The following is a 26182-nucleotide window of genomic DNA, read 5'->3' on the forward strand; positions in this document are numbered from 1 at the left end:
GAGGAGGAGGAGGGGGAGCGGAGGGAGGTGTTTCTGTCAGTTCCGGCTGTTTGTTCGGGAAGTGGATCCGCCGCTGCCGGAGCACCCCGGAGGGAGCTGCGGATCGCGAGGCCAGCACCGACCGCGCCCGCTAGCGCTCGCCTCCCCCGCCCGCCATGGCCCGGGACTACGACCACCTCTTCAAGCTGCTCATTATCGGCGACAGCGGTAAGGGCCGCAGCGGCCGGAGGCGGCGTGGGCCCTGCCGGGCGCGGCCCGCAGGAGCCTCGGGGAGGACAGGCAGTCGGGGAGGTGCCGGCCCGCGCGGGGCGGGCGGGGCGGCCGGCGGCCCCAGGGGCGCGCGGAGAGGCTCCGGGCCGCGCCGAGGTGAGGCTGGGGTGCCGGGCTGCGGAGCAGGGTGCGCGAGGCTTGGGGCTGGGCGCCCGGTCCACTCGCCGCGCCGGTCCCTGCCTCACGTATGACCTTGGTCAAGTCGCGCGATCTCTGGAGTTGGAGAGACCTGGGTTCTAGTCCTGGGGCTACCAGCTTCCTCACTCTGACCTTGGGCGAGTTGTTTCGCCTTTCCGAGCCTCAGTTCCCTCATCTGAGAAGTGGGGACTTGCCTCGGTGGGTGGTGTGAGTATTGGATGAGATACAGCTGGAAAAGTGCTTAGTACTCGACCTGGCAGAAAGTGAGCTCCAGTTAGATGTTAGCTGTTGATGTGTTATCAGTAGCCTTTGTAAGCCTCGGTTTCTTCCTCTGTAAAATGGGCATATTCCCAGAACCTGCCTCATGGGATTCCTGTGAGGTTTAAATGAGGTAAGACAGGTAAAGCACTTTGTGCAGGGCCTGGTACATTCCTGCTGCATTATTACCTCTGTATGGTTCCATTTCCTCATCTGTAAAATGGAATAGTAATAGGATCTACCTCACTGGGCTGATTGAGTATTCAATGAGATAATGCACACACAGTGTTCAAAACAGATCCGGGCACATAGTGAGTGCTCAGTGTGTGTTTGCTGTTACATACTGTCTGCTGCTAGACGGGTGTTGGAGGTGGGTTGGCCAACATTACAAAAGTGCTTTGACCATTTATACACTCCTGTAGAGTTCCTAGCTCCCTCTCCAGTGCCTAGTGCAGTGCCTCACACTCAGTAGATGCCTAATGTATACTTATTGAATGAATGAATGAATATCAAGTGTCTTAAGAAAAGATAGGCTGGTTTCTGAGAAAGAGTGGAAGTTTTTTTTTTTTAACATTTATTTACTTATTTAGTCTGTGCCAATTCTTAGTTGCGGCAGGTGGGCTCCTTAGTTGCAGCATGGGAACTCTTAGTTGTGGCATGTGTGTGGGCTCTAGTTCCCCGACCAGGGATCGAACCCTGGCCCCCTGCATTGGGAGCGCGGAGTCTTACCCACTGGACCACCAGGGAAGTCCCAGGGTGGAGGGTTTTAGAAGTGTTTGGAGTGTGGCAGGTAAGCAGGTTTATGGGGTGACCAAGGGGTCAGGGAGGCAGGCCCCAGGAGGTTTATGGGAGCATAGCTGAGTTGCTGGGATTTTATGATGGGGAGGGAGGCTTGGGAACATGCCAGACTTATAGACCAGACCTGAGTTGAGTGTTGGCAGCGGTGTCATGTTACTGGAGGCAGGGGCCAGGTTGGTGGTGGAACCCATGGATTGTTAAGAAAAGGGGACCAAATCAAAGGGGTTGTCAGACCCTGATGTGGGAGTGCTGTGACGGTGTCATAGCTGGACCAGGAAGGTGGGTGGGTCGTGGTCTCACCGTGGAGCCGGGTTGGGACGTGGCTGGTGGTTTGGATCAGGTGAAGGGTGGCTGAGGCTTCTGAGGCTGCTGGTGGAAGGGAGAAAAGTTAGGGCTAACTAGGGAGATGAAGAGTAGCTGTGGCTGGGGGAGGAGTTAGAAAGGTGGAGGATGGATTCCTTGTGGTTTGAATGAAAGAAAACCAGACAAGCTATGTAGCCTCGCTCTTGGAGATGGCCTCGGGCATTTCACGGGGTCCTGAGGCTTATGCCTTTCAGGTTTTGATTTCAGCCCTCACCTTGGTTCTGAGGGGCTGGCACCAGGGTGATTTCTCTCCTTTTGGAGTTAAAGTCAGGCTACCATGGTCAAGGTCCCTATCCCTCTGCAAGACATCTGGGGCCTGTGTATTGATATACAAAAATGAAAAGCATAAGCTTAGCCAGAAGATGCACCCTATTGGCTTTTCTCCCTGGTGAAACCCAGGGGATGGTTTTGGCCCCTTTCTCACTGTACATTTTGCATGGTGTATTGATTTTTCACTCAGAAGTTAGGTGTGGGAGAAGACTCGCTGGGTCAAGATTTATGTGACCTGGTTCCTTGTTCAGTCCGAGCGTATAGGACTACGTTGTGTAGAGGAGATGGATGTTTTACAGTTTAATTTCTCCTGACAGTGAGCTGATACTCAAAGCCCGATGCTTATGAGGCTGGGAGATGGTAGCCATGGAAGTTCAAACTAAGCTTTGGCAACTGAGCAAGGAGACTAACATCACGCCCTCCCCTGAACCTGGCTCCTTATGTGATGCTTCCTTAAGGTTTTTCAAACGATTTTATAGACACTCTCTCATTTGATCCTTACACGTTGCCTGTGTGGTTTGTCAAATAAGGAAACTAAGGCTCAGGGTAGCTGACTGTCTTGCCCCAAGTCACACAGCTCTTCAGAGGCAAAGCCAGGAGTTAATGCACATGACGCTTTGTGAGCAGCTGGTGTGGGGCCTGGCACACAGTAGGCCCTCAATGAGTGTAAGTTTCTTTCTGTATAAATCTAGAGCTCTTCTTCCCACTCTGCCACATTGTACACGCTTCTGGAATACAACCCCTCAGCTTTTGCAGCTCTTGTTTGTGCCTAAGATTGTATACTCTCTCTTATGCTCTTCTGACATTGGCTCTGATTTGTAACAGCATTTCGTCCGATCCATGGGGCCAGCCAGACTCATCCTTAGAACCTGGAGGCCGCAGTGGCTGTTGAAGGTCTAATTGAAGCTTTCGACCTCACAGATGAGTGAACTGAGGCTCGGGGGTGCGGTGTGTGTGTGACCTGTCTGATCCTATACAGGGAATTAGTTCCTGAGCCAGGATTAAACCTGAGAACACGTTACTCAAAGGTCTAAGAGTTTCCAACAGTCTAGAACCGAAGCAAAGAGGGATGAGGGAACTAGAGCGCAAGGGAGGAGCACAGCCAAGGGTGGGGGCTTCTATGGAGGCATTTTGAGGACCAGAGCATCTGTGTAGGGCAAGAGGCAGAAGGCAGGGGCAAGAAGGAGTTTGATGCAGGGAGAGCAGTGGTGACTGAGAGTGGGGGGTAAGGTTTTTGCAGAGAGAATCTGTCTCCCTGCTACCAAGAGGCATCAAGGGCCAGGGCCTGTGCTCTCTGCAGGGTTGAGGGTGATGGGGCTGGCCTGTCGGGGTGCGTGCTGGACATGGCCCTTGGAAAGCTGCTGACTTCGGCTGTGGTGAAGGCAGATTGGTACCCGTCACTTCCTCCCCTGGGCGGGTGCTGCAGGGTGGATGGTAGCAGCGTGTGTTCCTAAGGTGGCTTCTTCAGGGGTATTTAGGAAACGGTGTTTCTCTGCATGGGTTTCCCTTCCTTTCAGGGGGGAGAGCAAGGCCAGAGGTGGGTGCTGGCCTGAAGAAGCCATTGACGTGGTGACTGTAGTGGTTTTGAGCAGCTCTGCAGATGAACTTGGGGTGAATGAAGAGCACCCGGAGAGGCCAAGCTGGGGGGACGCTGCTGCTTCACGCAGAGAGTACCCCCCGCCCTTAGACGTATGTGAGTCAGATACCATTTAACTTAAAAAAAGGATGCTGCCGCCCCCCGAAAGTTTGACCACCTCTGCTTGGGCTCCTTTTACTGCTGCAGCTGTAGCGTTGGGTAGCATGGCTGTCTGTGATTGGCATTGGCTTAGTCATAAATTCACTAAACAGTGTTTTGTTGGCCCCTACTGAGTGCTGGGCCCAGCTTCCAGCCCCGTGAACGTGCAGGGCAAGTGGAGCGAGACCTCCTTCCTAGAGGAACTCATGGCCCAGTGGCTCAGACACAAGGTTTTTGCTGAGTAAGCGGGCCAGGAGGCTCCAGGAGGAAGCAAGGAGCCGGCAGGGCCGATGGGATGTTGGCGCTGGTCAGAGCGCCGTGAGGGACTAGCCCAGGACTGGGGCTCTCCTCAGGCTGGGCAGGAAGCCTTGCAGAGGAAGTGGCCCCAGCGCGGCAGGCTGTGGCTGAGCGGCGGGGACCAGGGCTGCGGCACCTGTCTGCTCAGAGCTGCGCCCAGCCTGTCTTCAGGATGGTCAGACTCCGGTTCACTCCATGAGACAAGTTCTTCTGGGCATCGCTGGGCGACTCACCCACTTGGAGAGGTCCCCAGAGGAGATCGTCAGAGAGGACTGCCCAGAGAGGACGCCTGGGTCAGCTGGGAATGGGGCAACGGCAGCTCCCTCTGAGTATCTGGTGAGCGCACGGGTTCTTCCCCACAGCCAGGCACACACACTCAAAGTTCGCTCTTAGCTGGGGGCGTAGGCCTGGGGTCTGAGACCCTGGGTTAAGATCTTCTCTTGTCTAGCTTTGATAGCACTGCTGCTAAGACTCTGACAGGCATGGGACACAGGAGCCACTATGGGTTTTTTTGTTCCACTTCCCGAAGCAGATGCAAGAAGACCTCCCAAGCAGCATGTATTGGCAAGAGCTGTGGAGCTCCAGGGTGGACAGCCCTGGATTCAGATCCAGCTCCACGCCCCTGCCGAGGCCCCTAGACAAGCCGTGTAGCTTCTTGGAGCCTCTGATACCTCATCTTAATAGATGCAGCTGGACTTGCAGGAACATCCGAGTGCCAGCCACACGCAGTGCCCTGCATGTGCTAGTGCTTTCCTTCTGTGCTCGGTTGACCCAGCTGGCTTGGGGGGAGGGCAAGGGCGGAGACAGGAGGACACAGGGCACAGGACAGGTGCACTTGGAGGCTAAAGCTGCCGTGTGTTGAAGTGAAGGGAAGCCACCCCTATGACGGTTCTGCCTGTTCTTGGAACAGGAGAGACTGTGGGAAGTGAAATGGTCTGAGCACCCTGAGCACCCCTGAGCTGAGGGGTGTCAGGCGGGCGCCCCCCTCGCCGCCCATGTAGCCACCCGTGGCATCAGCCGGGGTGAAGGTGGCCGACAGTCGGTTCAAGTTGTCTGCGCCTCACTTTCTTCATGTGCAGAATAGCCCTGAGGATCTCCAGGGTGCTTTGCAGCCATGCAGCCCCTTGTCTCTCACCAAACCGAAGCTCCACATGTGATGTGCATTTTCCAGGGACTGCATTCTAGACACACCTTGGGGCCAGTATCCCTTGGTCGGCCTTCCCCTGCTTCGTGTCCGTCGTTGGGTCTCTTCCTTGGGGTTGCTGGGCCTGGCCCTCACACGGGCCCAGCTCGTGTCTTACACTGAGATGGAGGAAGAGGTCAGAGATCCAAGGGGAGAGGTGTTCTGGTGCAGGCTGGTTGGGGAGGAAGATGGGTGCTGCTCTGCCTCTGAAGAGTTAGGACTCGGGACCATCTCCCTGAAGAGGGGTAGGGGTTGGAGTGGGGACCCGGGCCTCCTCTCATTTCCTGCTTTCTCCCCTGCAGGTGTCGGCAAGAGCAGTTTACTGTTACGTTTTGCAGACAACACTTTCTCAGGTGAGTGTGCCGCTGGGATGCTGCCGGGTGTTTTGGTTTTAACATCCCTTCCCCTGGCGCCAGAACACCCTGGCCTCTGCCTAACGTCAGAAAAGTTCCTCATTCTGATTGCCAGACAGGGGAGGAGGAGGAGGGGGCGTAGGTTAGAAGTCTCTGTGGTCGGTCTTCATCTATCTTGTTCAAAAAAATCCTCCTGCAGGCCCATCCTTTTTCTACTCAGGGTCTTTTTTGTGTCCTAACATTTAAAAAAGAAAGAAAAAGACAAGTTAGGACATGCCTGTATAAAGTGTCAAACAGGAAGGCTCAATACAGTGAAAAAGGAGCACTGCTCCCCACCCCCTGCCCCACCCCCGTCCTGGGTACCCTGGTAGCCTCTGCTCAGTGTGATGTGTCTCTCACTCGACTCCACACGCTGTGGGCCGGTCACTTGCCTTCCCCTCGGCATATCAAGGATCATCCTTGCACGTCTACATGCAGACCTGTGGTACTTTTGAATGGCTGTGCAGCTTCCTGGGCTGTTCAGGGATGCACATTGTTCGTAACAGTGTTCTTGATGCGTGCATGCTTTCTAGTTGCCTCTATTTTAAGTGGTGCTGTATTTCTTGGGACACACTGTGTGTTTATTCTTGCATGAAAGTGGAGTTACTAGGTCAGGGGGTATGTGCTTTTAAAGTTTTCACAGGTACTGCCAGTTCGCCTTTCACAGAAACTGTACTAAGTTGAAGGGGTCTAAAGAGCCCCTTGTCAATGCTGGTAGGTACTAGGTCTTAGTGGTGTTCATTTTTGCTCAGCTGATAGGCAAAAAGTGCTGCTCGTTCAGTCTTGTGTTTCCCTGATCACTGGTGAAGTGGGGCACATTTTCATTGGTCGAGCACATCAGGTTCCGTGCAGAGGCTTTGGGCTGTCTTGGCCTCTCTGATCGAGGACTGATGTGTGACTACCTCTGGGAATTCCCGTGATGCAATTGAGGGGCGAGCTTCACTTAGGAAGTGATTACGTGGTGGATGCCTCTCTCTTGAGGAAGGGAGAGGTGGGTTTCTCCTCACAGTGGCCCTGCACACCCCTGGTGGCATGACATTGGAAAGAGTTGTCTTCTCTATGTGACCGTGAGTGTGACTGAGTCTCAGCTCATCTTTAAAAGTGGGACCAATCCCCATCCCTCCCACGTAGGGTTACTGCGAGGATTCCCCAGGACTAAGTAATCTCTCAGTAAACACCAGGGGTTTGTCGTTGTCTCCTGTTCGAGAATGGTGACTAGTGGGCACTTCTCACTGTGCTGGAAAACATTCCTCTTCCTCCTTATGTCCTTCTGACTCCCCCTCCTGTCAGCTCTCAACTCTTGGACGGTTCTCTTTTGCAACCTCTCTCCTCCTTTCCATTTCTACTACCAGTTCAGACTGCTGTTGATTCTAGCCCGAAGCATTACAGCAGCTCCTGCCCATCCCGTACCAGACTGCTGAGTTTATCTTGCTAATGCATGTCTCTGGCAGGGTTTCCTCTGTTTAAAAACCTCAGCGGTCCTCTCAAGTGAGCAGAGTTCACAGCAAGGTTTCTCCACTGTAGCACCACTGATGCTCTGGGCCCTGTAGCTCTTTGCTGTGGCGACTGTCCTGTGCATTGAAGGATGCTGAGCAGCATCCCTGGGCTCCACCCACTAGATGCCAGCACCCTTCCCCCTCCCAGTTGTGACAGCCGAAAATGTCTCCAGACATTTCCAAGTGTCTTCTGGGGGGTGACTCAACAATCCTCTGTTGAAAACCACTGGCCTTCATAATCTATCTTCAGTTCACCTTTCCAGCTTCCTACCTCATGCTGTCTGTTCATGCTTTTCTGTGTTTTCACTAGCTCGCTCACTTATTCAGCCATCAGCTGTGTATCAGGTGCCCACAGCACTAGGTGCTGGGCTGCTCTCCTTGGTGTAATCCAGTCCCCGCAGAGAGCCAGATGCCGCCTTGTCCTCTGTGCTGCCTCAGTTCTTTTCTTCTGGGTGGGATGTCTTTCCCCCAGCTAATCTCAGCCTTTGAAATCATACCTATTCTTTCAAGCCAGGTCTAAATGTGACTTGCGCCCGAGAGCCTTCCTTGATCTCCACCCCACTTTGAACTTTGACCTTTCCTATCCACTCTACACACTTGATAGAGTCAGTTGTGTGTGTGTCTTGTCTGCGGCACCGGGTCACACTGTCAGCTCCAAATGGAGTGAGAACATGGGCTCTTCTAGCATTCGGCCTTTGTAAGCCTGGACAGGACTATTCTGTTGCCAAAAATTCTCTTTAACTCCATCTTTCACACAGATGCCCCAAGAGAGCTATTTACAATGCAGCTCTCATGCTTGGATTAAACCCTTCAGTGCCTCCCTGTCACACACAAAAGAGAAAGTCCAAGCTCTTGAAAATGGCACAAAGGCCAAGATCTGGCCTTGCTCACCTCCACCCCGAACCTGCCTCCCTCCGTGTGCTTGACCTCAGGCCACTACCCCCCACCCCCCCACACACCACTGCTACGTTTGCTGCCATCTCCTCTGCCTGGAGCAGTGTTTTTCAAATTGCAGGGTGGGACTTAGTTTTATTTTTCTAGTTTTTATTGGAGTATAGCTGATTTACACTGTTGTGTTATTTTCTGCTGTACAGCAAAGTGAATCAGTTATACAAATACATATATCCACTCTTTTTTGGATTCTTTTCCCATACAGAGTATTACAGAGTAGTTTCCTGTTATATATATATAATAGGTTCTTATTAGTGATCTGTTTTATTTGTATATAGATATATATATTTTACATATAGTAGTGTGCATATGACTTATGTTTCAGGAAGTTAATTTTGTGGGTCATTTAAAATGTTTGGACTAGAAAAGAGAAGCCCGGAATGCATCATAGGCTCCCACCGTTCCCAGGCCACAGTGAATGCGTCCATGCCACGGCCACTCTAGTAGAGGGGCATGTCCCCTCCCCCCAGTCACGTCCCCTGTTTTATTTTCTCTGTGGCACTCGTTGCTCTTGAAATTGTCTTCTTTATCACTGTTTCATTGTATCCTGTCTGTTGCCCTCACCTTGGGGCTCGGACTTTGTCTTTTTTGTTCAGGGCTGTGTCCTCCAGGCACTTGGAGTGAGCGGGGCGGGACAGTGGAGCCCAGGGTCACCTGTGCCATTTAGGGCGTGGTCTGACCAGGGCGGCCTGTGGGCCCTGCTAACATCTGTGTGTGTGCAGGCAGTTACATCACCACGATCGGAGTGGATTTTAAGATTCGGACTGTGGAGATCAACGGGGAGAAAGTGAAGCTGCAGATCTGGGACACGGCCGGGCAGGAGCGCTTCCGCACCATCACCTCCACGTGAGTCAGGCCAGCCCCGCTCCTGCTCAGACCCCTTGCCACCGACATTCAGACACAGTTGAGCCACTAGTGCCGGGTCACGATAGAAATGCCACTGGGGCGGGCCCCCGCGACTGTTGGGAGGTGAGCTCCTTGCCGGCTGCAGTGGGTGGCGTCAAGTGGGGTCCTTCCTCTTCCTGAGGCTGCAAGAAGAGGAGGGGGCGTGGTGGGACAGCGTGCGCCAGTCCGCTGACCCTCTGGCCTGTGGTTCCTTTGTCTTTAAAATGGGGTAGCAGTGGTGATGTTGGCTTTGCCAGGTGGTGAAACACTTAGGCAATGACAGTGCTCTTGTTAGGTGTCAGCTGTGACAGGCGGGGTCGTGAGGTCAGCTGTGCAGGCTCCCGTCACCACCCTGACTTCCGAGAGGGGGCTTCCCTCTGCTGGGAGGCCTGGAAGGAGCACTGGTAGGTAGGAGGCCGTTGGGTGGCCCCTCCTCCCCAAAGCTGTCTACTGGGAACCCAGCTCATGCTGAGGGCTGTCCTCCTTTGCTGCTGCAGTACCTTTGTAATTCTTAGCTGTAAACAGGAGGAAAACCTAGCTGGAGCGCCAGACAGCAGGGGTCCTGTGGAGTGGCTGTTGGTTAATGGAACAGGTTCCAGGAAAGAGCAGGGCTATGAAGGCAGACACTTGGGAATTTACATTTTTGCTCTGCTGTGTGACCTTGGGCAAGTTGCCTAAACCCTATGCTTCAGTTTCCCAGGGGGCTTGTCTTTGGGATTTGCTTTAATGCCAAGTCCAGTGTGCTTGGGGACATCCACGTGTGAACATGGATGATGCCATTGAGCTCCCTGCAGCTGGTACTCTCATCATCCCTGTTTTACAAACGAGGGAGCTTCCGAGGGGGTCCTGCTCCCTGTGATGGGCAGCGCCTGCGCTCCACACTGGGGTGTGTGCAGAGCAGGAGCCAGCGCCTGGCCTGGAGTAGTCGCTTCTTCCATCGGCCTCTCCTTTGCCTCCCCCAGCAGAGCCTGTGTGAGTGGGGCTCTTGGGAAGGCACGAGGGAGTGTCGTCTCCTCCCGGCAGGGTGAAAATGGGGCAGACCCCCGGCTGGCCACCCATCTAAGAGGTGGCTCAGGATCTGAGGGGTGGGAAGTGTGAGGGTCGAAGAGCCCCCACGGTGGTGGCTGGGAGTGTCGGGGTGTCCAGGGGTGCCAGCTGGGTGGATGGGTGGCCCTGGTCAAGGGGCTTCAAGGGGCCAGAGCCTGAGCAGGCCGGGGGCGGCCTTCTGTCACTGGGCCAGCCCTGTGGTGAGCACACGAGCCAGGATCTGTGACTCCCTGAGACCCCGGGGGTCCCCAGTCCTGGGGGCTGCCCAAGGCAGGTCTCTGCAACTACTTCCCGATGAGCTGCCTGAGCCCCCTTGTGTCTTGGTAGCTGCCAATGAGGCCTCAGCTAAGGAGGGCAGCTGGGGTCAGGGGGTCCTTGGGGTAGGACAGACATCATGAGCTTTGGGCAGCCCAAGCATCTAGGCCTGAATAAGACCAAGACCTCTTGTCGGGGTCGGGAGGAACGGGCACTGACCCCCAGATATCCTTACTCTGGGCTGGGACTGTCGCCAAGGACCTTACCTGCTTCATTTCATTTAATCCTGATAAAAAGTCCTGTGATTATCTCCAGTTTACAGACAAGAAAACTGAGGCCCAGAGAGGGTGAAGTAACCTAGCTTGCTTGGTTAGGAGTTGAACTGAGGGTCTGGCTGATGCCGAAGCTCTTGCCTTTAACTGGTCCACAGCTCTGCTCTCTGCTGGCCCTCCACCGCCACGGGACTGGGGCCGGGGCTGAGGCAGACGGCAGATGCTCTGGTGCCTCCTGTGGGTTAAAACCAGTCAGGGAATTCAGGGCATCTGAGGATACTGGGCCTGTGGCCACAAGAAATGCTCCAGGCAGGGCAGTGGGGCGGGGGAGCCTGAGCCCTTTCAGCAGAGAAGCACGGCCCTGCCCGGCCGGCCATCCTGAGGTCAGCTCCTTCCAGGGCATCGGGAAGAGGGTGAACTGCCTCACTCATCCTCTGGGGGAGAACTCCGCTGCCTGCAGGCAATCTGGGTTTGCACGGGAAGGGGGAGTGCCGCACGCCAGTCGGCCTGCCTGCGGGCTGAGGGAAGGAGTCTGGAGTTTGTTTCAGGAGTTTGTTCTCTTCCAAGGATTGGGGCAATCAGGGGGCAATAACGTGGCCTTTTCTGATTCAGGGCATTAAAAGAGAAACTAAAATTGCATCCTGTTAGCCTGCTGAGAACACCCTGTTGTCCCCCTCACTGTTTCTTGCCTCCTGGTGGCTGGGGTTCACTGACCCTGAGCTGTGGCTGGGGGCACGGGCTGGGGTGGGGTGCTGAGGGCAGAGGGCGAGGCGGAGGCAGGGAAGCCCCTTCCGTACCTGGCCCTGGGCTCAGACCCAGGCTGTGGCTTGCAGCAGTTCACTCCACTCAGCCTTACATCCTCACTGGTGACGTGGTGACCCTCCTGTCTTGTACCAGGTGTGGCAAAGATCAGTAAGGTCGTGGGTGTGAAGCACCGGCGCTGTGCTGGCATAGAGCCAAGTTGTGGCGCGTGGACGTGATGACTGATGGAGGAGGAGGTGGAAGCCCAGCACACCGGTGCCCTCCTCGCCCGAGCTCTGAGCTCCGGACTGGTTCTCTCGGGTGACACCCCCTTGCCTGGGTCCCAGAGAAGGCGGAGGGTCCCGGGAAGCAGTGGGGGCTTGTGCTGGGGCCGCGGCTGTAGGTATTTCTTGGCATCTTCAACTGTCTTCAGCAAAGGAGGGTCTGGAAACACAGTCCACTGCTCGCATGTCCTTTGTTGGAGGGGGACAATCATCTGTCCTCACTGGTTCCCGGCATGCTCTCCTGCACCTGCTCAGGTGGGTGTCCACCAGGTGGACCCAGGTGATGACCTGGTGCTCTAGGGGGCAGGGAGGGGCAGGGCCTGGATGGCTTGATTGTTCGGGCTCCCCAGGGCAGGGCGCTGTGTCCCCAGGAAGGCAGAGCTGCGGGCAGATGAAGCTCCTGGGGGATGTCAGCGGGTGTCTGAGGGTGGAGAGCCAGGGTCGTGAGAGAGGCTGGGCTTTTCTCACTGCCTTGGTGGCCGGCCTGGGGAAGCTGCTATTGCTGCTGCCTGCCATGCTGTCCCTTGGTTTTCTTCCATCTGTGTCGGGGGCCCAGATTGTCACTGAAGGAATAGTAATAGTGATAATAAAGAGCTGGCCCTTGTGGAAATATGTATTATCTCCTTAGTCCTCACAACCACCCCAAGAGTCCTAGTACCCCCATTTTACAGTTGAGGAAACCGAGGTGCCATGAGGTGCATGCAGTAACCTTCCCAGGGCCCCACAGCCTTTCATAGATGGAGCTCTTCTGACCTGTGTCCTGTGATCGGGCCTCGACTGTGAGGGGTCAGCCAGAGTGCTGACGGGCAGGCAGGTGAGAGCACAGCTGCACCTGCCAGCCTGGCCGGCCCCATCCTCGTGCAGCCTGTGGTGCCTCAGAACCGCCACCTGGGAGGGGCTGCTTTCCTACGGGCTTGGGGCCCTGATGAGCCCCGGGAGGGCAGAGGCGCTATGGGCTGGGTCGGGGGGGAGTCCCCGTCTACCCGTGAGCACGGCCTGTTGCAGGCAGTGGTTCTTACCCTCATTGTTCTCAGAAACCCCTGGTGAGTGAGAATCTCTGCAGCGCTGGGTGATGTGACGTGTCAGGGTAAGGGGTGTCACCTGGCCACTGGGTCAGTGAAGGCTCTCTGGAGAAGTGTGAGGCTCTGTCCTCCTCTTCCTTCCAGGGTTGATGTCCTCCATCTGTCCTCCTGAACCATGTGAGTGAAGGGGGATGTGGCGTCTGGAGAGGAATGTTCACATCCTCCTGCCTTGCAGACCTTCCAGCTGACCGTAGGCGCCGGGGTCTGTGCTTTTGGATGCGTCCTGATGCCCAGGTCATTTCCATGCCCTACCTGCCCCCCGGCCTGGATGAGCCTGGAGTGGCAGGAGGGGAGGTGCCCACCTGCCCCCAGGGGAGTGAGAACAGACCTTGGCAGGCTTCACAAGTGGTGCGTGTTCTTGGAATGGCATTTTACTATGACAGATTTGAGGACAGAAAAAAGTTTTGAATGTTAAAAAGAGGACAGTGGTAATATGATGTCAAATGCAAACATCGCCTGAATTTTAAAAATAAAACAACTTCAAAGAAGTTTCAAGCTGTTGGCAGCCTCTGAACGATTTGGTTGGCCACCGCAGGGCCGAGCGCTCCCCATTTACCGTGCCTGGGGAGCAGCATGAGCAGCAGTGCTGCCGGCGGCCTACCTGCTGGCTGGGCTCTGGATGTCCAGCCGAGGCCGGAGGGAGAGGAGACACCAGGCGTGCTGGGGGAAAGCACTCGCCCCCTCGCCGTTTCCCAGCCGCTGTCTGGATGCGGGCAGGCGGGTCCTGCGAAGGGGCTACTCTTGTTTAGGCTGAAGCTCTGACGCAGACCCTGGCCCTACAGATATTATCGGGGGACTCACGGGGTGATCGTGGTCTATGACGTCACCAGCGCCGAATCCTTTGTCAACGTCAAGCGGTGGCTTCACGAAATCAACCAGAACTGTGATGACGTGTGCCGGATACTAGGTGAGGCTGGACCCAGCAGGGTAGACAGTGGGATGGAGGGTGGCAGGGCGTTCCCACGGGGCTGGGCTGACCCTGCTTTGCCTTGAAGTGGGGAATAAGAATGACGACCCTGAGCGGAAGGTGGTGGAGACAGAAGACGCCTACAAATTCGCCGGGCAGATGGGGATCCAGTTGTTTGAGACCAGCGCCAAGGAGAATGTCAACGTGGAAGAGGTGAGGCCTGCGCCGGAGGGGCAGGGGGTGAGCACGGCCCAGCTCTGCTCCACCACCATGGCCTCCTTGCCCCACCCTGGCCTGCCCGGGGCATCCAGGTGGCCGACAGAAAACATCACACTAACGGCCGTTGAATGAGTGCCTCCTGTGTGTGCCAGGCCTTGTGCTAGGCTCTTTACAGGTGCCACCTCATATCTCACCAGTCCTCTGAGGTAAATTAGTCCCATGTTTCAAATGGGAAACAGGTTCCAGCTCGTGAGAAGCTGAGTCAAACTATGACGTGCTCCACACCACAGCCGTGCACAGTGTCCACTCAGTCCTCTGCCTCCCCGTCCCTCCCCACTGTCACCTCTTCCTGCTCTCTGGCTTTCCTTGGGGCCTTGGCCTCCTGTAGAGACCAGCTAGCTTTCCTGTGGCCTCCAGAGCTTGCTTGGGTGGGTGTCCGGGCGAGCCCCCAAAGGCATCTGGGGAGGCACATCCCCTCAGACTGGCTGGGCCTCTAGACCGGCGCAGCCTCCTGTCACTTAATGCTGCAGCTGCTGGAAAGCGCTTGTGAGTCTTTGGAGAAAAGCAGGACCTTTTGCCACAAGCCCAGGCTGGCTGCCCTCATGGCTTCAGGAGGGTCCTGCCTGTGGGGTGTGGAGCCCAGGGGCGCCAGATCCCACTGCATCCTGGGCTCGGGCTGCCTGATTGCAGGGACCCCGGGCACCTGCGTCAGGCTAGGGTCACAGTGTGGGCTTTTCCACTTAGGGGCCTGTGGCGGGGCCCTGAGTCCTCTCCACGCTTCACTGTTGCTTGTGTAGATTGGGGTGGGGTGAGAGCCTCTGCCTCCCGGGTTGCGGGAATGAGTGAAGCAAATTATGTCACATACTTGCTACCTTTCCCAGAAGTGGAGGAGAGCTGTGGGGTGGTCCGGGGAAGGTTCTAGGCAGGGTGTGCAGGGAGGTAGCGTGGAGCGGGCAGGCTCTGGGTGCTTCTGGTCCATCGCAGGGGCACCTTTATCTGTGTTGTCTGGAGTCCAACTGAAGGAAAGGAGTTCTTTCTCCTTTAAGAGAAAGACTGGAAAACCCCTTCCCTGAGACGTAGCTCAAAGGTCTTTGATGTTGTTCCTCTTTGACCTTTATAATTCACCACCTCCTTCTAGATAGGGTTTGAAGATACACATACAAAAAAAACTCACCTGTAGAACTAGAAAGCTGGGCCTGGGGAGGCAGGGAGTTGGCCACGCTGTGATGGGGCCTCCACGCTGGTCTGAGGCCTGCCCTGCCTCCTTCACCCTCACAGATGTTCAACTGCATCACAGAGCTGGTCCTCCGAGCAAAGAAAGACAACTTAGCGAAACAGCAGCAGCAACAACAGAACGATGTGGTGAAGCTCACGAAGAACAGTAAACGAAAGAAACGCTGCTGCTAATGCCCCCAGCCCACTGCAGAGACTGCACTGCGGCCACTCCCCCTGCCCCAGGCCAGGGGGCTCCTCTCCTGGGGGACACTGTTTCGTGCCGTTATTTAAAGAATTCTCTCCACGTTTTTGTACCGGGAGGCGCCATCGGCACTTCCTCCCCTCCCCCATCGAGTGCCAAGAAGGTGTTGGACAGCCTGCCCTTCCCTTCTGGCGCCCCTGCCCCCCGGCCAAGGCGCCTGGGCCCGGCGAGGACGCTGCCAGCCAAGCGGACTGATTAACCGGAGTTTGTACATAATGTATATTGCTTTAACCAGCGCATCACCCTTGTCCTGCTCTGGCTCTTGCCTCCCTAATGCCAGCCTGCTGCGACACCCCCTCCCCACCCAACCCCAACTTACTGCCAGCAGCTTCCTGAGGGGACAGGATTACATGCTAGACATACCTTTTGCCAACCTGGGCTGGTGAAGTGGGCTCCACGTGACTCGTTCTCTCCTGCAGGCTGTCGGTGTCTGTCCCTGGCATGTAGGGGCTCACCCCTGTTCAGGGCCTCTGCCGGCCCAGCTCCCTCCCCTCTCCATCCCATCCTGTAACCATTCTGGCAGCTGAGGAAACCTGGCCTTGAAGTGGGCCTGGGGTTCCCATCAGAGGCCTGGCCCTTCATTTCCACAGAAGGAGTCACTCCTGCCCTTTGGCCAACGGATTTCTTGTCCTGCCTTCCAGATGCCTCTGAGCTACAAACCCAAGGGAGCCGTGGCTTCTAATTTATATACCAACCTGTTTTGGTTCCAACAGAAAGGTAGGGGTGTGTTTGTGCAGGGATGGGCTTGCAGGGGGACTAAGGAGCATCATTTTAACAGATAAAGAAAAATGAAGCCAAATCAAATGAATTAAGTTCCTCATACTCTTTTTCTCTTACTGAGGTTTGGTTGGCACAGCATCAAAAGTTGTGGCCGCCCAACTTTGGGTCCAGTGTTTTTAGAAAAACTGAATGGCTTCCTGTCATCATGGAGCCGGGCTCTTGGCTGAGCGGCTCTGCCTTCCCGGTGGTTTGCTGGTGGGAAAGGAGGGGCCTTCCACCCCGGTCTCTGTCGGCCCAGGGCCTCCCGCTGAGTCGTGGGTCTCCGATGCAGCCCCAGGCACCTTTGAGTGTGGGGAGTGGGTGCCAGGGGCCGCTGGGCTGTGGGGACAATGTCTCTGAGCTGCACGCAGGTAGCCTTGGATCACTGACAGGACTGTTTTAGTACAAAGGTAGCATGAGGATTTCTTAGTGAATGGGAAGGAATGGCCGCTGGGGCTGGGAGCCAGCTCTGACCCACCGTGGTGCCCTGGAGGAGAAACCAGGGTCGTCTGCACTTGATGACTGTCACCGCCACCCCCTCGAGACGCTTCATTCACCTTTCCTCTAAAAGGATCACGTAACCTGGGAATAATTTATTTCAACACCATGATGTGTTTTACGAGATTTCTTTTCCTAGGTGATTTCCAGGCCAAGCCCTGATTGGACAATCACATCACAGATCTCACTGCACATTTTCCATGTCACTGTTGATGGGTTTTCAATCAGTAAAAAACTGGGGGTTTCTTGTGTCCTGTCTCTCCACTTCCCCAAACTGCCAAAAGCCCATAGTTCTGTGTGACAGGCCTTCACTTTGGAGCCACAGGATGAGGTGGGAGCGCTGGGCCTGGGAAGGCGGTGCTGTGGGGGTGACAGCAGGTAGCCCTGTCTGGTTGGGGTGCTGAGAGCCACAGCATGGTCTCCATCCTCAGGACCGTCCTGGTGACCACAGGTCCCGTGGAGGGTGTGGAGAGCTCAGGCCTCCTGGGTGGGCCACAGCTCGGCTCTGAGGTGACACTGGTGTGGCAGTGCTTGCAAATTCAAGCGGCAAGAGGAGGGGGTCCTGGAAGTTTCCAGCCCAGGCTAGAAGCCACCGTGGCTTCTGGCAACTGGACATCCAGACCCAGGTGGTGGGGTGATTTGGTGATGACAGTGTGCCTGTCCCGCTGAGTGTCACACACATGAATGGGGGGTGGGGGAGGGGGAATTCAGGGCTGGACCGGCATCCTGGTGGACCTGATGTGAAATTCCTGTTGAACAACAAAACTTTTAAATGGTTTGCTAGGATTATTTCTGTATTGAAAGTTTCTAATTATGCTTTTTAAAAAAATACTAAAAATAAAGGTTCAAGCTGCCAGATTTTCTTCCAGGGTCTGTTTCCTCTCCTCCAGCTGTGCTCTGGGTGGGCCTGGCTGCTTCCCACCCATTGTGTCCAGCTCTTGTTTGTTCTGGTCTGAGTCCTGCACAGGTGCCCATCAAGGCTCAGGGATGCTTTCAGAAGCCAAGTTTGTTTTCTCCATGAAAGGTGGGTCCAGGTTGAGCTTCCCCTCTGGCCGGGAGCACATGTGGTAAGATGCCAGGGGAAATGCCATGTTTATTCTCCGTGTGCCCAGAAGGATGCAGCGGAAGCTTTGCCTACAGTGATTTCTTTCTGCCTCAGAGTTTCTGCCAAGCTGTTGGATCTGCTCACGGCTTGGTAAGCGGTGCTGGCAGGGCCTGCCTGTAGCTGGGCAGCTGCGGCGCTGGCAGGGAGCCCGGGGCCAGGGTGGGCGTAGACATGGTGCCTTGGGTCACTGCTCACAAAACAACTGTCACTGATGGGCTGCCTCCACTCTCCAGGGGAGGTGCCTTTTCCTGGCTGAATCCACTGATTTTGCACCAACGTATGAGGTGACCTCCCAGGTGCATGGGTGACTCACTATCACTGCCTTTTCACAGCCAGCCAGCCAGCGGTTCGAAAACGTAAAGCTGCATTCTGCCCAAACACCCCCTCTAGGTACCCAGTGACTGAGGCGAGAAGCTCTGTAGAAATTCATTTTATTCTTGAGACTATTTTCAAAAGAAGCAGTGGTGTGCTGTTTTTCTAAAAATATGCCTTTATAGATTCATATATAATATGTATATTATAAAATCCATACATGTATTTACATGATTGCTACATACAAAATTACAGCACTGTGGTATGTACATATCTATAGGTACATTCTTTCCACTCATCCCTGCTGTGCTTTTCCCTTGTGAGGGAGACGAGCCTTTGTAAAGCGGCTTGCGGGCTGGCTCAGTCCGGGCGCCTCTGAGTCAGGGCCTCAGCAGAGAAGGTGAAGTGGTCGCTGAGGAAGGATCAGGAGTCGGGTCGCCGGGTTGGTCCTTCTGTGGGCCTGGTGGGCAGCATGTGGAGGCGTCCACCCCGTGGTGCCAACACTGCCCTTGAGGTGGAATGGCTGACCACAGACCCCTCTGGAGCCATTCTGTGGCCTGGACTTGCTTGGCCGAGCCAAGAACTTGTACTAGGTAAGGGGTGCCAGGGGCCTGTGGGAGGAGCAGACCCCTCTCAGCCCTGGCGCCAGGAAGGGGAGAGGGCTGAGGGCTAAGCCTCCAGCGGGCCCTGTTGAGGAGGAAAGCCTGCACTGGAGGGGGTGGGGGAGGGAGGGCAGCAGTGGCAGGGGCTGGGGCAGGCCCTTCTCCCTCTTAGGCTCGGGGTGGCCTCAGCCAAGCCCCGGCAGGGCCCGCTGTGGCCGAGTGCGAGCGTAGCCCTAGCCGTCAGGCCCCACAGGCTGGGGCTCCTGGCCCGTAGGTGCTCCAGCAGAGGTGCATGCACGCGGGTGAGGGGCCGCTTCCTCCCTGGGCCAGGCGTTGCTGGAGGGTGGGGTTCAGGCTGGGGCCTGGTGCCCTGCAGGACTAGGCCCCCATGGCTCAGACCAGCTGGGGGCAGCCAGGGCCTCCTGAGGCATGCAGAAAGGGCCTCCATTTCTTCCGTTCCCCGTATTCCAAAGCAGAAGGGCAACGGTGCTTGGGGTTGGGCACGGGAGTCATTGAGGGGTAGGCGGGGTGGGTTGTGATCCATCAGGTCTGAGCAGCAAAGCCCAACCAAGGGGCCACTCTGGAGGCAGTCCGAGCCCTGCTCAACAGCAGCGGATCCCAGGGAAGCCCAGGCTGGGTGTGGCCAGGCAGTGGGGACAAGGCTCCTGCCCATCCCTCTGTTGAGAGCAGCCTTCTGAGGCCAAGTGGGCCCTCCTGGACGACTTGGCCCCTGTGTGGGTGGGCAGCGCGGCTGCTGAGCCTGGCCTGGGGGTGGGGTCTGGTGTGCACACATGGTGCACTGCTCACATGCCCCCTTTTCAGTCGCCTCCAGTGCACCCATCCTTGCTGGCCTGACTCCTCCCAGTTTAAATTTTCCTGAAGAATGAGAAGAGCCGTTTGCCTTCAGCGGTGCTGGGCTCATCGCCACGCCCCGAGCCGTGGGCCCTGGAGAGGGCAGCAGCAGGCCGGCTCTGTTCCTTCAGGTGCGTGTCCATCAGCTGTCGGTCAATGACCCTGTGCATGTCATCCTGCAGAGGGCAGAGCGGAGGGGGCTGAGCAGCTCTGACCCGGCGCTGCGGGTGGGCGGGGAGGTGGCAAATGTAGGAAGCACGAGAGATGAGGATGAGGGATGAGATGAGTGAGCGGCTGCAGCCACGGCTGCCCCGATGCGACCAAGCAAGCAGCAAGTGTGGATGCAGTGCGGGGACACAACAGTAGCCACGCGGCACCTCCAGTCTCCTCAGGGCTTGGGCTGGCTTCTCACTAGTATTACTCCCTCGGCTGACCCCGCAGACCAGGTGTGTCTCTGTGGGCCCAGAGGATGGCCGCAGCTGATACTTGCCTGTCTGCCTCTCCACCCAGCCTGCCAGCCCACACCAGTGCTCAGCCTTGCCTGTGACCGGCCCTCTCTGTCCTGCTTCCTGTGTCCCCTTGGGTCTGGGTGGGCACCTCTCACTTGGTACCCACCCCCCACCAAACCCTGGGGTGGCCTCAGCTTGCCAGCTCTCCAGCCTAACATCCTGGCCACAGGGGGCTTTTCCTGCCCCTTCATCCCCTTCAAATTATTACCAGCCTGAACTGCTGATGCCCATGCACTCCTGGCAGGCCCACGTGTGAGGTCACAGGCTCCCTGGTGCCGTCCTCGCTGACCACCAACCACGCGCTCGGCCCCCACTGGCAGAGGCCAGGGGCCATCACCATCTTCGGGGCTTGTCTTGCTCCAACTTACGCCCACTTCCTTGGCTTCTTCAATGGGGTAGCACCTTTCCCCTCCGGTGTGTTAAAGTTGCATAGAAAACTCCCCCTTCTCCCTGACTTCGCCTTACGGAACATCAGCTTTTACGCCACGGAGTGGCTAACGGACGGAGCAGCTCCACTCTCCATTCTACTTGCTAGATTCTGAGTCTGTGCAAGATTCCATTTGATAAAGGCGTTCCACCACTAACACATGAAAACTATCGGTTTAGAATCAAAAGCAGCCCTGTCTAGTAACATCAGCCGGAAACACAAGCATCTGCCTGATTCCTTCACCCTGAACCCGATGGGCTCTGGGATGTCCTGGTGAAAAGACCGAGCCTTGGGCCGAATGCTGGAGTGAATCAGCTGCTCGTGTCTGTTCGTGCACAGGACTGTGAGGCCTGCTTTCGGGCTGGGCGTTTCCTGAGGTCGGGGAAGATGACCTCAGCGGCCCAGAGCAGCTGCTCACTTGGTGAGCACAGGAAGTGGGCTGGCTGGGCCCCACTCCCAGCTTGACCAGCTTGTCCACCACTCCTACACACTCACCTAAGCTCTCACCAGTCACTCAAATGTCTTTGCAAGTTTCAGTGTGAAACAAAGGGACTGTCCTGACCAGGTCACCAGGTGGCGGCGGGTGTGGACCCCTCGCTCACGTCCTGCTCTCCTGCCTTCCTCCCCTCTTCATATTCAACTTCCTACCTACACCTCTCCTCCTCCTCCTCACAAAAATGAGATATAGTCCCTACTTTGAAGGTCCCCGTGTCGTGTCAAATCCTCAGCACAGTGCCCTGTACTTGGGAAGTGCTCCATAAAAATCTATGTTGTTAAGTGTTCTCTGGTACATTGCAAACTGCATTTTTTTTATACTTTAAGATTTATCAAGATAATTCCGTGAAATATATCAGTTCAAAACTTCGTACACACACATGCATGAGCTGCTCATAATTCCATGCCGGCCGTTACTTCTATAAAACAACCCATTTATGAGGAGGTGGAACCAAGAAACCAGGGCCAGACGGGTCAGCCTGTCAGTACTGGGCCACCTGCTGCCGCGCTCACCGGATGTGACAGTGGAAGGAGGAGGGAGGCCAGGGCTCGATCGATGGCATGGCACGCTGTACGGAGATGACGCCGGCACCGACACACAACACGGTGGACCACAAGGGAGGCGGCAGGGGCGGGACTGCGATGGTGGCAGGGAAGAGGGTGGGGGGATGAGGGCTCAATCTCACCTCAAAGGCAGGAGGGGTGTACAACTAAAGCTGTTGATACGGGAACTGAGAAAGGCCACTAGATCAGAAACCAAAGGAGCCAGATAGTAAAAAGCCCTGAGGAAGCAAACTGTAGCCGAGAGAAAAGAGAGAAGAACAGGGGCGGTGAGCCAGGAAACAGCAGCTGGCTTTGGGGCAGGAGGCAGGGAGCCAGGGAGCAGCTCTCTAGGGGGGAAGCCAGTGCTCCTGCGGCCAGCCCGGCAGGGCCCTGGAGGGACAGTCACTTCTAACCTGCCCTCCATGTGGGGCTTGCCTGGGAAAGCCCAAGGGGACTTTTCATCTATCTGGTTAGGATTTCTTCGGGAGAAACAAGAATGGTTACACCCACATTCTGAAGTTGTACTACCCTAACCTCATTAACAAAAAGCAAGTATGACCCTGGCCCAGTGGGCAGCCACGTTGGCTGAGTGGACTCTGACAACTGTGGCCCTAGAGACGGACACACTGACTCATTTTCCCCAGACCTGTGCCAGGACAGTGCTCTTTGGAAAAAAGGAAGCTGGCCTTTGAGAAAGGGAAGAGCATCAGCTGCTGGCAACCCAAGGATGGCTGAACTACAAACATCCAGTTGTGAATTTTCAGTCAGTCATACAGGGCTTCCTGGGCCCTCCACGTTAACAGCCGTTTCTTTCTAGCTAATTTAAACAAAGCCAGGACAACTAGCTGAAGGAGGCCCCTGTTCCAAGCCTAGAGGTCGGCACAGCCTGGGGTTCCTTGCTCTCGAGAGCATCTTCCTTTAGGCATTCTTCCCCAGGGGCTGGGGGACCGCGAGCCCTGAATTTCATCAGGTGAAGACTGGGATTACTGCTCACCCCACACGCATGGGACCCTCCAGTAACAAGCTCTCAGCCTGGGTTCAGAGACTCTCCCTTACCTGCCAAGCCTCAAGCTGCTGCGAGAGGTTCAGTTTCTGCTGAATGGCATCCAGTAGCTGGCTGTTCAGAGACATCATGTCCATCTTGCACTTGGCGAGTTCCAGCTCCACAGCGTTCTTCCTGAAAACAGACAAGCCAGGGTGAGCGCGGACACCTTGTGCCAGAGGCATCAGGTTCTTTGCCTGGGGCACCTGGAGTCCTCAGGATGAGGAAACAGCCTCTGACCCCAAACTCACAACAAACAGTAACTATGATGTTACTTGTGGAGGGTTGGAAAGTTTTGCAATATGCTTTCATATACATTTTCTCAGTTTTCATAACCAACCTGTAGGTGAAGGAATAATCTGTCATCCCATCTCAAACAAGAAGTGATTAAAAAAGAATGACACTTAAATCAGGACTAGAACCCAGAGATCAAAGGCCTCACAGCACTAAGGAACTGCTAATTTTCCCCCAAAAGGCCAGTGCCCTTGGAAGTTGGACTTAACCTCCTAGTGCTCTCCTTCTCACTAGCAATCCCCCCTTTAAGGGTGTGCGCAAAGGCAGCCACACGGTGATCATCACAGCTTAGCTAATTGTTGTAGCCAACAGTTAGGGTAAATTATATGATGGAATACAGTCACCAGTAATAACCACGACATTGAATATTTACTGACAGTGGGGCAATACTCCTGATGCATGCTGAGCGGAGAAAAAAAAAAGAAACAAGGTCACATATGATACAAGCTTTGTAAAAGAAAAATTGCCTGTATTTGAAGGTCATACACAAAAATGTCTACTTGGTTATCTCTGGGTGAGGATCACTGATGGGTAATTGCTCCCACACTTTTGCATTTTGTATTTTCACATTTTCATGTTTTACATATTATTTTGTTCACCTTTCCCAACATTCCTAAATCATGGTTGTTCCACGCAAAGGACAATTTTTGGGGAGGCAGGGAATGGGAATAAAAAATGCAAGAGACTAGCTGGGCAGCTTCTGCTAGGTGGCACTGGTTGCCCAGCTGCCAAAATGAGCATTATTTAGCCCTTATCTTCATCAACCGTTACCTTTTTTTTTTTTTAAATAAATTTATTTATTTGGCTGCGTCGGGTCTTTGTTGCTGTGTGCGGGCTTTCTCTAGTTGCGGCGAGTGGGGGCTCCTCTTCGTTGTGGAGCGCGAGCTTCGCTCTGTTGTTGCAGAGCACCGGCTCTAGGTGAACGGGCTCAGTAGTTGCGGCTCATGGGCTCTAGAGCGCAGGCTCAGTAGTTGTGGCGCATGGGCTTAGTTGCTCCGCAATGTGGGATCTTCCCAGACCAGGGCTCGAACCCGTGGCCCCTGCATTGGCAGGCGGATTCTTAACGACTGTGCCACCAGGGAAGCCCATCAACCGTTACCTTTCACATTCAAAAGGGCAAAACTAACAAAACTCCTCGTCGCACAGGACCAGCGACCAATGTGCATGGCCTTGAGAGGACCCACCGCAGAAGCTGCCCAGCTCACATCAAAGCTAAGCGCGGCCGGAAGCCAGAGCAGTTGGGTTAACCTGCTCGGGCCACCGCGCGACCAGCACTTCGTCTCTGGCCTCAAGTCCACCGAGCAATCGGTCACTTCCCCCGACACTCCAAGGTCCCCAGAACGGCTCCCCGCCCACTCTTCCTAGAGAAGCCGCTCCAGACCTCTCACACCAGGACCGCCCACCCGCACTGCAGCTGCAGGGACAGGAGCCGAGCCTGTCCAATCAGCTCCGGCATCTCAAATGCCGCACGCTGCTCCCGTCACGCCCGCTGCCATTGGCTGGCCGCAAACTGCGGAAATCCTTGCAAGGCGCGGGTTGTCATGGACGCCCGGCTGGCCAACCCCACGGTCCTGGAACGTCAACGCAAACCCCTAGCGCCCCGCGGCAGGGCAGCCTCTTGAGCTTACAGGCGTCTCCCGGCAGGTGTCGCCACGAACAGCCTGAAGACCCCAGAATGTGCTGAGTAATGCTGCTGGCAGAGGGGCAGAGGTCCAGCAGCAGCTGCGGCCCGCCACGCACCGAGGGGTCCCCTTCCTTCCTGAAAGCCCCCCGAGCTGGGCCCACCTTGCAGACCTAGGTGTCACAGCCTTGGACTGCACCCTCCGGAACGTTTGCTCACCAGGGAATCTTGGTGCTTCTCGTTCATGGGAAACCCCAGACAAGGAAAGCAATGCTGCAGAACTCCCTGATCAATACATTAATGTTTTTTTAAAAAACATTTTTATTTCACCGCGTCCCAGTTACGTCATGCAGGCTCTTAGTTGCAGCATGCATGCAGGATCTAGTTCCCACGACCAGGGATCCAACCCGGGCCCCCTGCATTGGGAGCACAGTTACGTCATGCAGGCTCTTAGTTGCAGCATGCATGCAGGATCTAGTTCCCACGACCAGGGATCCAACCCGGGCCCCCTGCATTGGGAGCACGGAGTCTTACCCACTGGACCACCAAGGAAGTCCCTAAATCAGTTTTAAAAAGGAATATTTCAAAGGGCTAGAAGAATTCCTTATTTAAATGAAACCACTAGCAACTGACTCCTTTTTGTTTTTGTAAGGCAGACTGCTAGCCCTGGATTTTTTTCACTGAGGACCTTTCACCTGCAAGGAGATAAAATTGTTACTTAACTTAGCTGAAACTCACCTATTATATAGGATAAGGAACACCTTAAGGTTGTTGCTGTCCAGTGAAGAGAGGGAAGTTATTTTTCTTGGGGGGTTCTCACCCCTGTCTGCACATTAGAATAATGGGGTGGGCGTAAGGGGACGCTTTTAAGAAGTTGCCCCAAACTCAGAGATTCAGACTGAATTGTTCTGGAGAGGGCTCTGGCAGGGGGAGACTTCCCCAGATGATGCTAAAGCACAGCCAGGATCAGAGATGAGGTATATGAAAGAATCTTGTAAAATTCTTAATGGTCCTATACATATATGTGATTCCCCCACATTGAATGATTCCTTAGGTCTCTTGTCTGAATTTTTGTATACCCAGAATTTCATTTCTAAGGGACAGAAAAAGAACTATCCTGGAGTGATCTACCTCCCTAAGGGCCAGCCCTGTTTTACAGGGTCCAGGAAGGACAGGGGCTTCACTCCAGAATTCTCCCTACTCAGGGAGAAGAGTGTGCAAATCTGTTCAGTCAGACCCCAGGAGGTTAACTGGGCCTTCTTTGGCAGCAGGAAAGGACATGCATTTCAAGGTAGATTTGGTGATTTCCTCTGTCACCCAAGTGTCAGACCTAGGTGCACTTATTTTAAGGGAGGGGACTGGACAACTGTTTTCTCTGCTCTCCTGCATCCTGGAACTTTCTCTGGCTGTATCTCCCACCTCCCATGCTGATGACAGAGTATGGTCAGAGCTTGATGGTCAGCTCTCCTCCGCTTGTCTAGCTGAGAGAAGGTGACCAACTAGACTCTACTTCTAACTTATTCTGCTTCTTATTCCCGTTGGGCTTCGACAATTAGTACCCTAATTTTACCATTTTATTCCCTAATTGTTTGGCACAATCTCATCCTTTGTTATTCATAAAAGTACGGTCTCACTCCAAAGTATCACACTGCTATTCAAGTATTCAGTAACTAAATCCACCAGGAATGGCAAAGATAACACAGGTTTGTGAGCCTCACTAAGGATAATTCCAAAATGAACTGGAAATTGAAAGACAACCTGATACGAGATTCTGACCAGATAGACAAGGGGACCCAAAGGTAA

The 26182-nt window shown here is 55.0% G+C and overlaps 2 protein-coding genes across 3 annotated transcripts in view; one reads left to right on the plus strand and one right to left on the minus strand.

Annotated features, from left to right (window-relative positions):
* The first annotated feature begins 1 nt into the window (after position 1).
* Positions 2 to 17616, plus strand: RAB35 (RAB35, member RAS oncogene family). Its single transcript, XM_079942590.1, has 6 exons — positions 2 to 207; positions 5615 to 5665; positions 8874 to 8997; positions 13500 to 13624; positions 13713 to 13837; positions 15122 to 17616. Exons 1-6 carry the CDS (start codon positions 156 to 158, stop codon positions 15248 to 15250), a joined length of 606 nt encoding a protein of 201 aa, XP_079798716.1. The 5' UTR covers positions 2 to 155; the 3' UTR covers positions 15251 to 17616.
* A 1118-nt stretch (positions 17617 to 18734) lies between these two features.
* BICDL1 (BICD family like cargo adaptor 1) overlaps positions 18735 to 26182 on the minus strand; it is a 95909-nt gene continuing 88461 nt past the window's right edge. For both annotated transcript variants that reach the window (XM_079942681.1, XM_079942680.1), the window contains 2 exons: positions 22479 to 22599; positions 18735 to 19624 (listed from right to left, as the gene is read on the minus strand). In XM_079942681.1, the coding sequence (XP_079798807.1) occupies positions 19463 to 19624; positions 22479 to 22599 (283 nt within the window). In that variant the 3' untranslated portion in view covers positions 18735 to 19462. The remainder of the gene's footprint in view (positions 19625 to 22478; positions 22600 to 26182) is intronic.

This window comes from Stenella coeruleoalba (assembly GCF_951394435.1).
Source record: "Stenella coeruleoalba genome assembly, chromosome: 14".
NCBI classification, from domain to species: domain Eukaryota; kingdom Metazoa; phylum Chordata; class Mammalia; order Artiodactyla; family Delphinidae; genus Stenella; species Stenella coeruleoalba.

What these genes read in the sequence shown, in the direction of transcription:
- RAB35 (XM_079942590.1), top strand. Translation starts at nt 156, where the DNA reads ATGGCCCGGGACTACGACCACCTCTTCAAGCTGCTCATTATCGGCGAC. An exon ending in TGACGTGTGCCGGATACTAG is followed by an intron (nt 13,625 to 13,712) that starts GTGAGGCTGGAC and finishes TTTGCCTTGAAG; the next exon opens with TGGGGAATAAGAATGACGAC. An exon ending in AGAATGTCAACGTGGAAGAG is followed by an intron (nt 13,838 to 15,121) that starts GTGAGGCCTGCG and finishes TCACCCTCACAG; the next exon opens with ATGTTCAACTGCATCACAGA.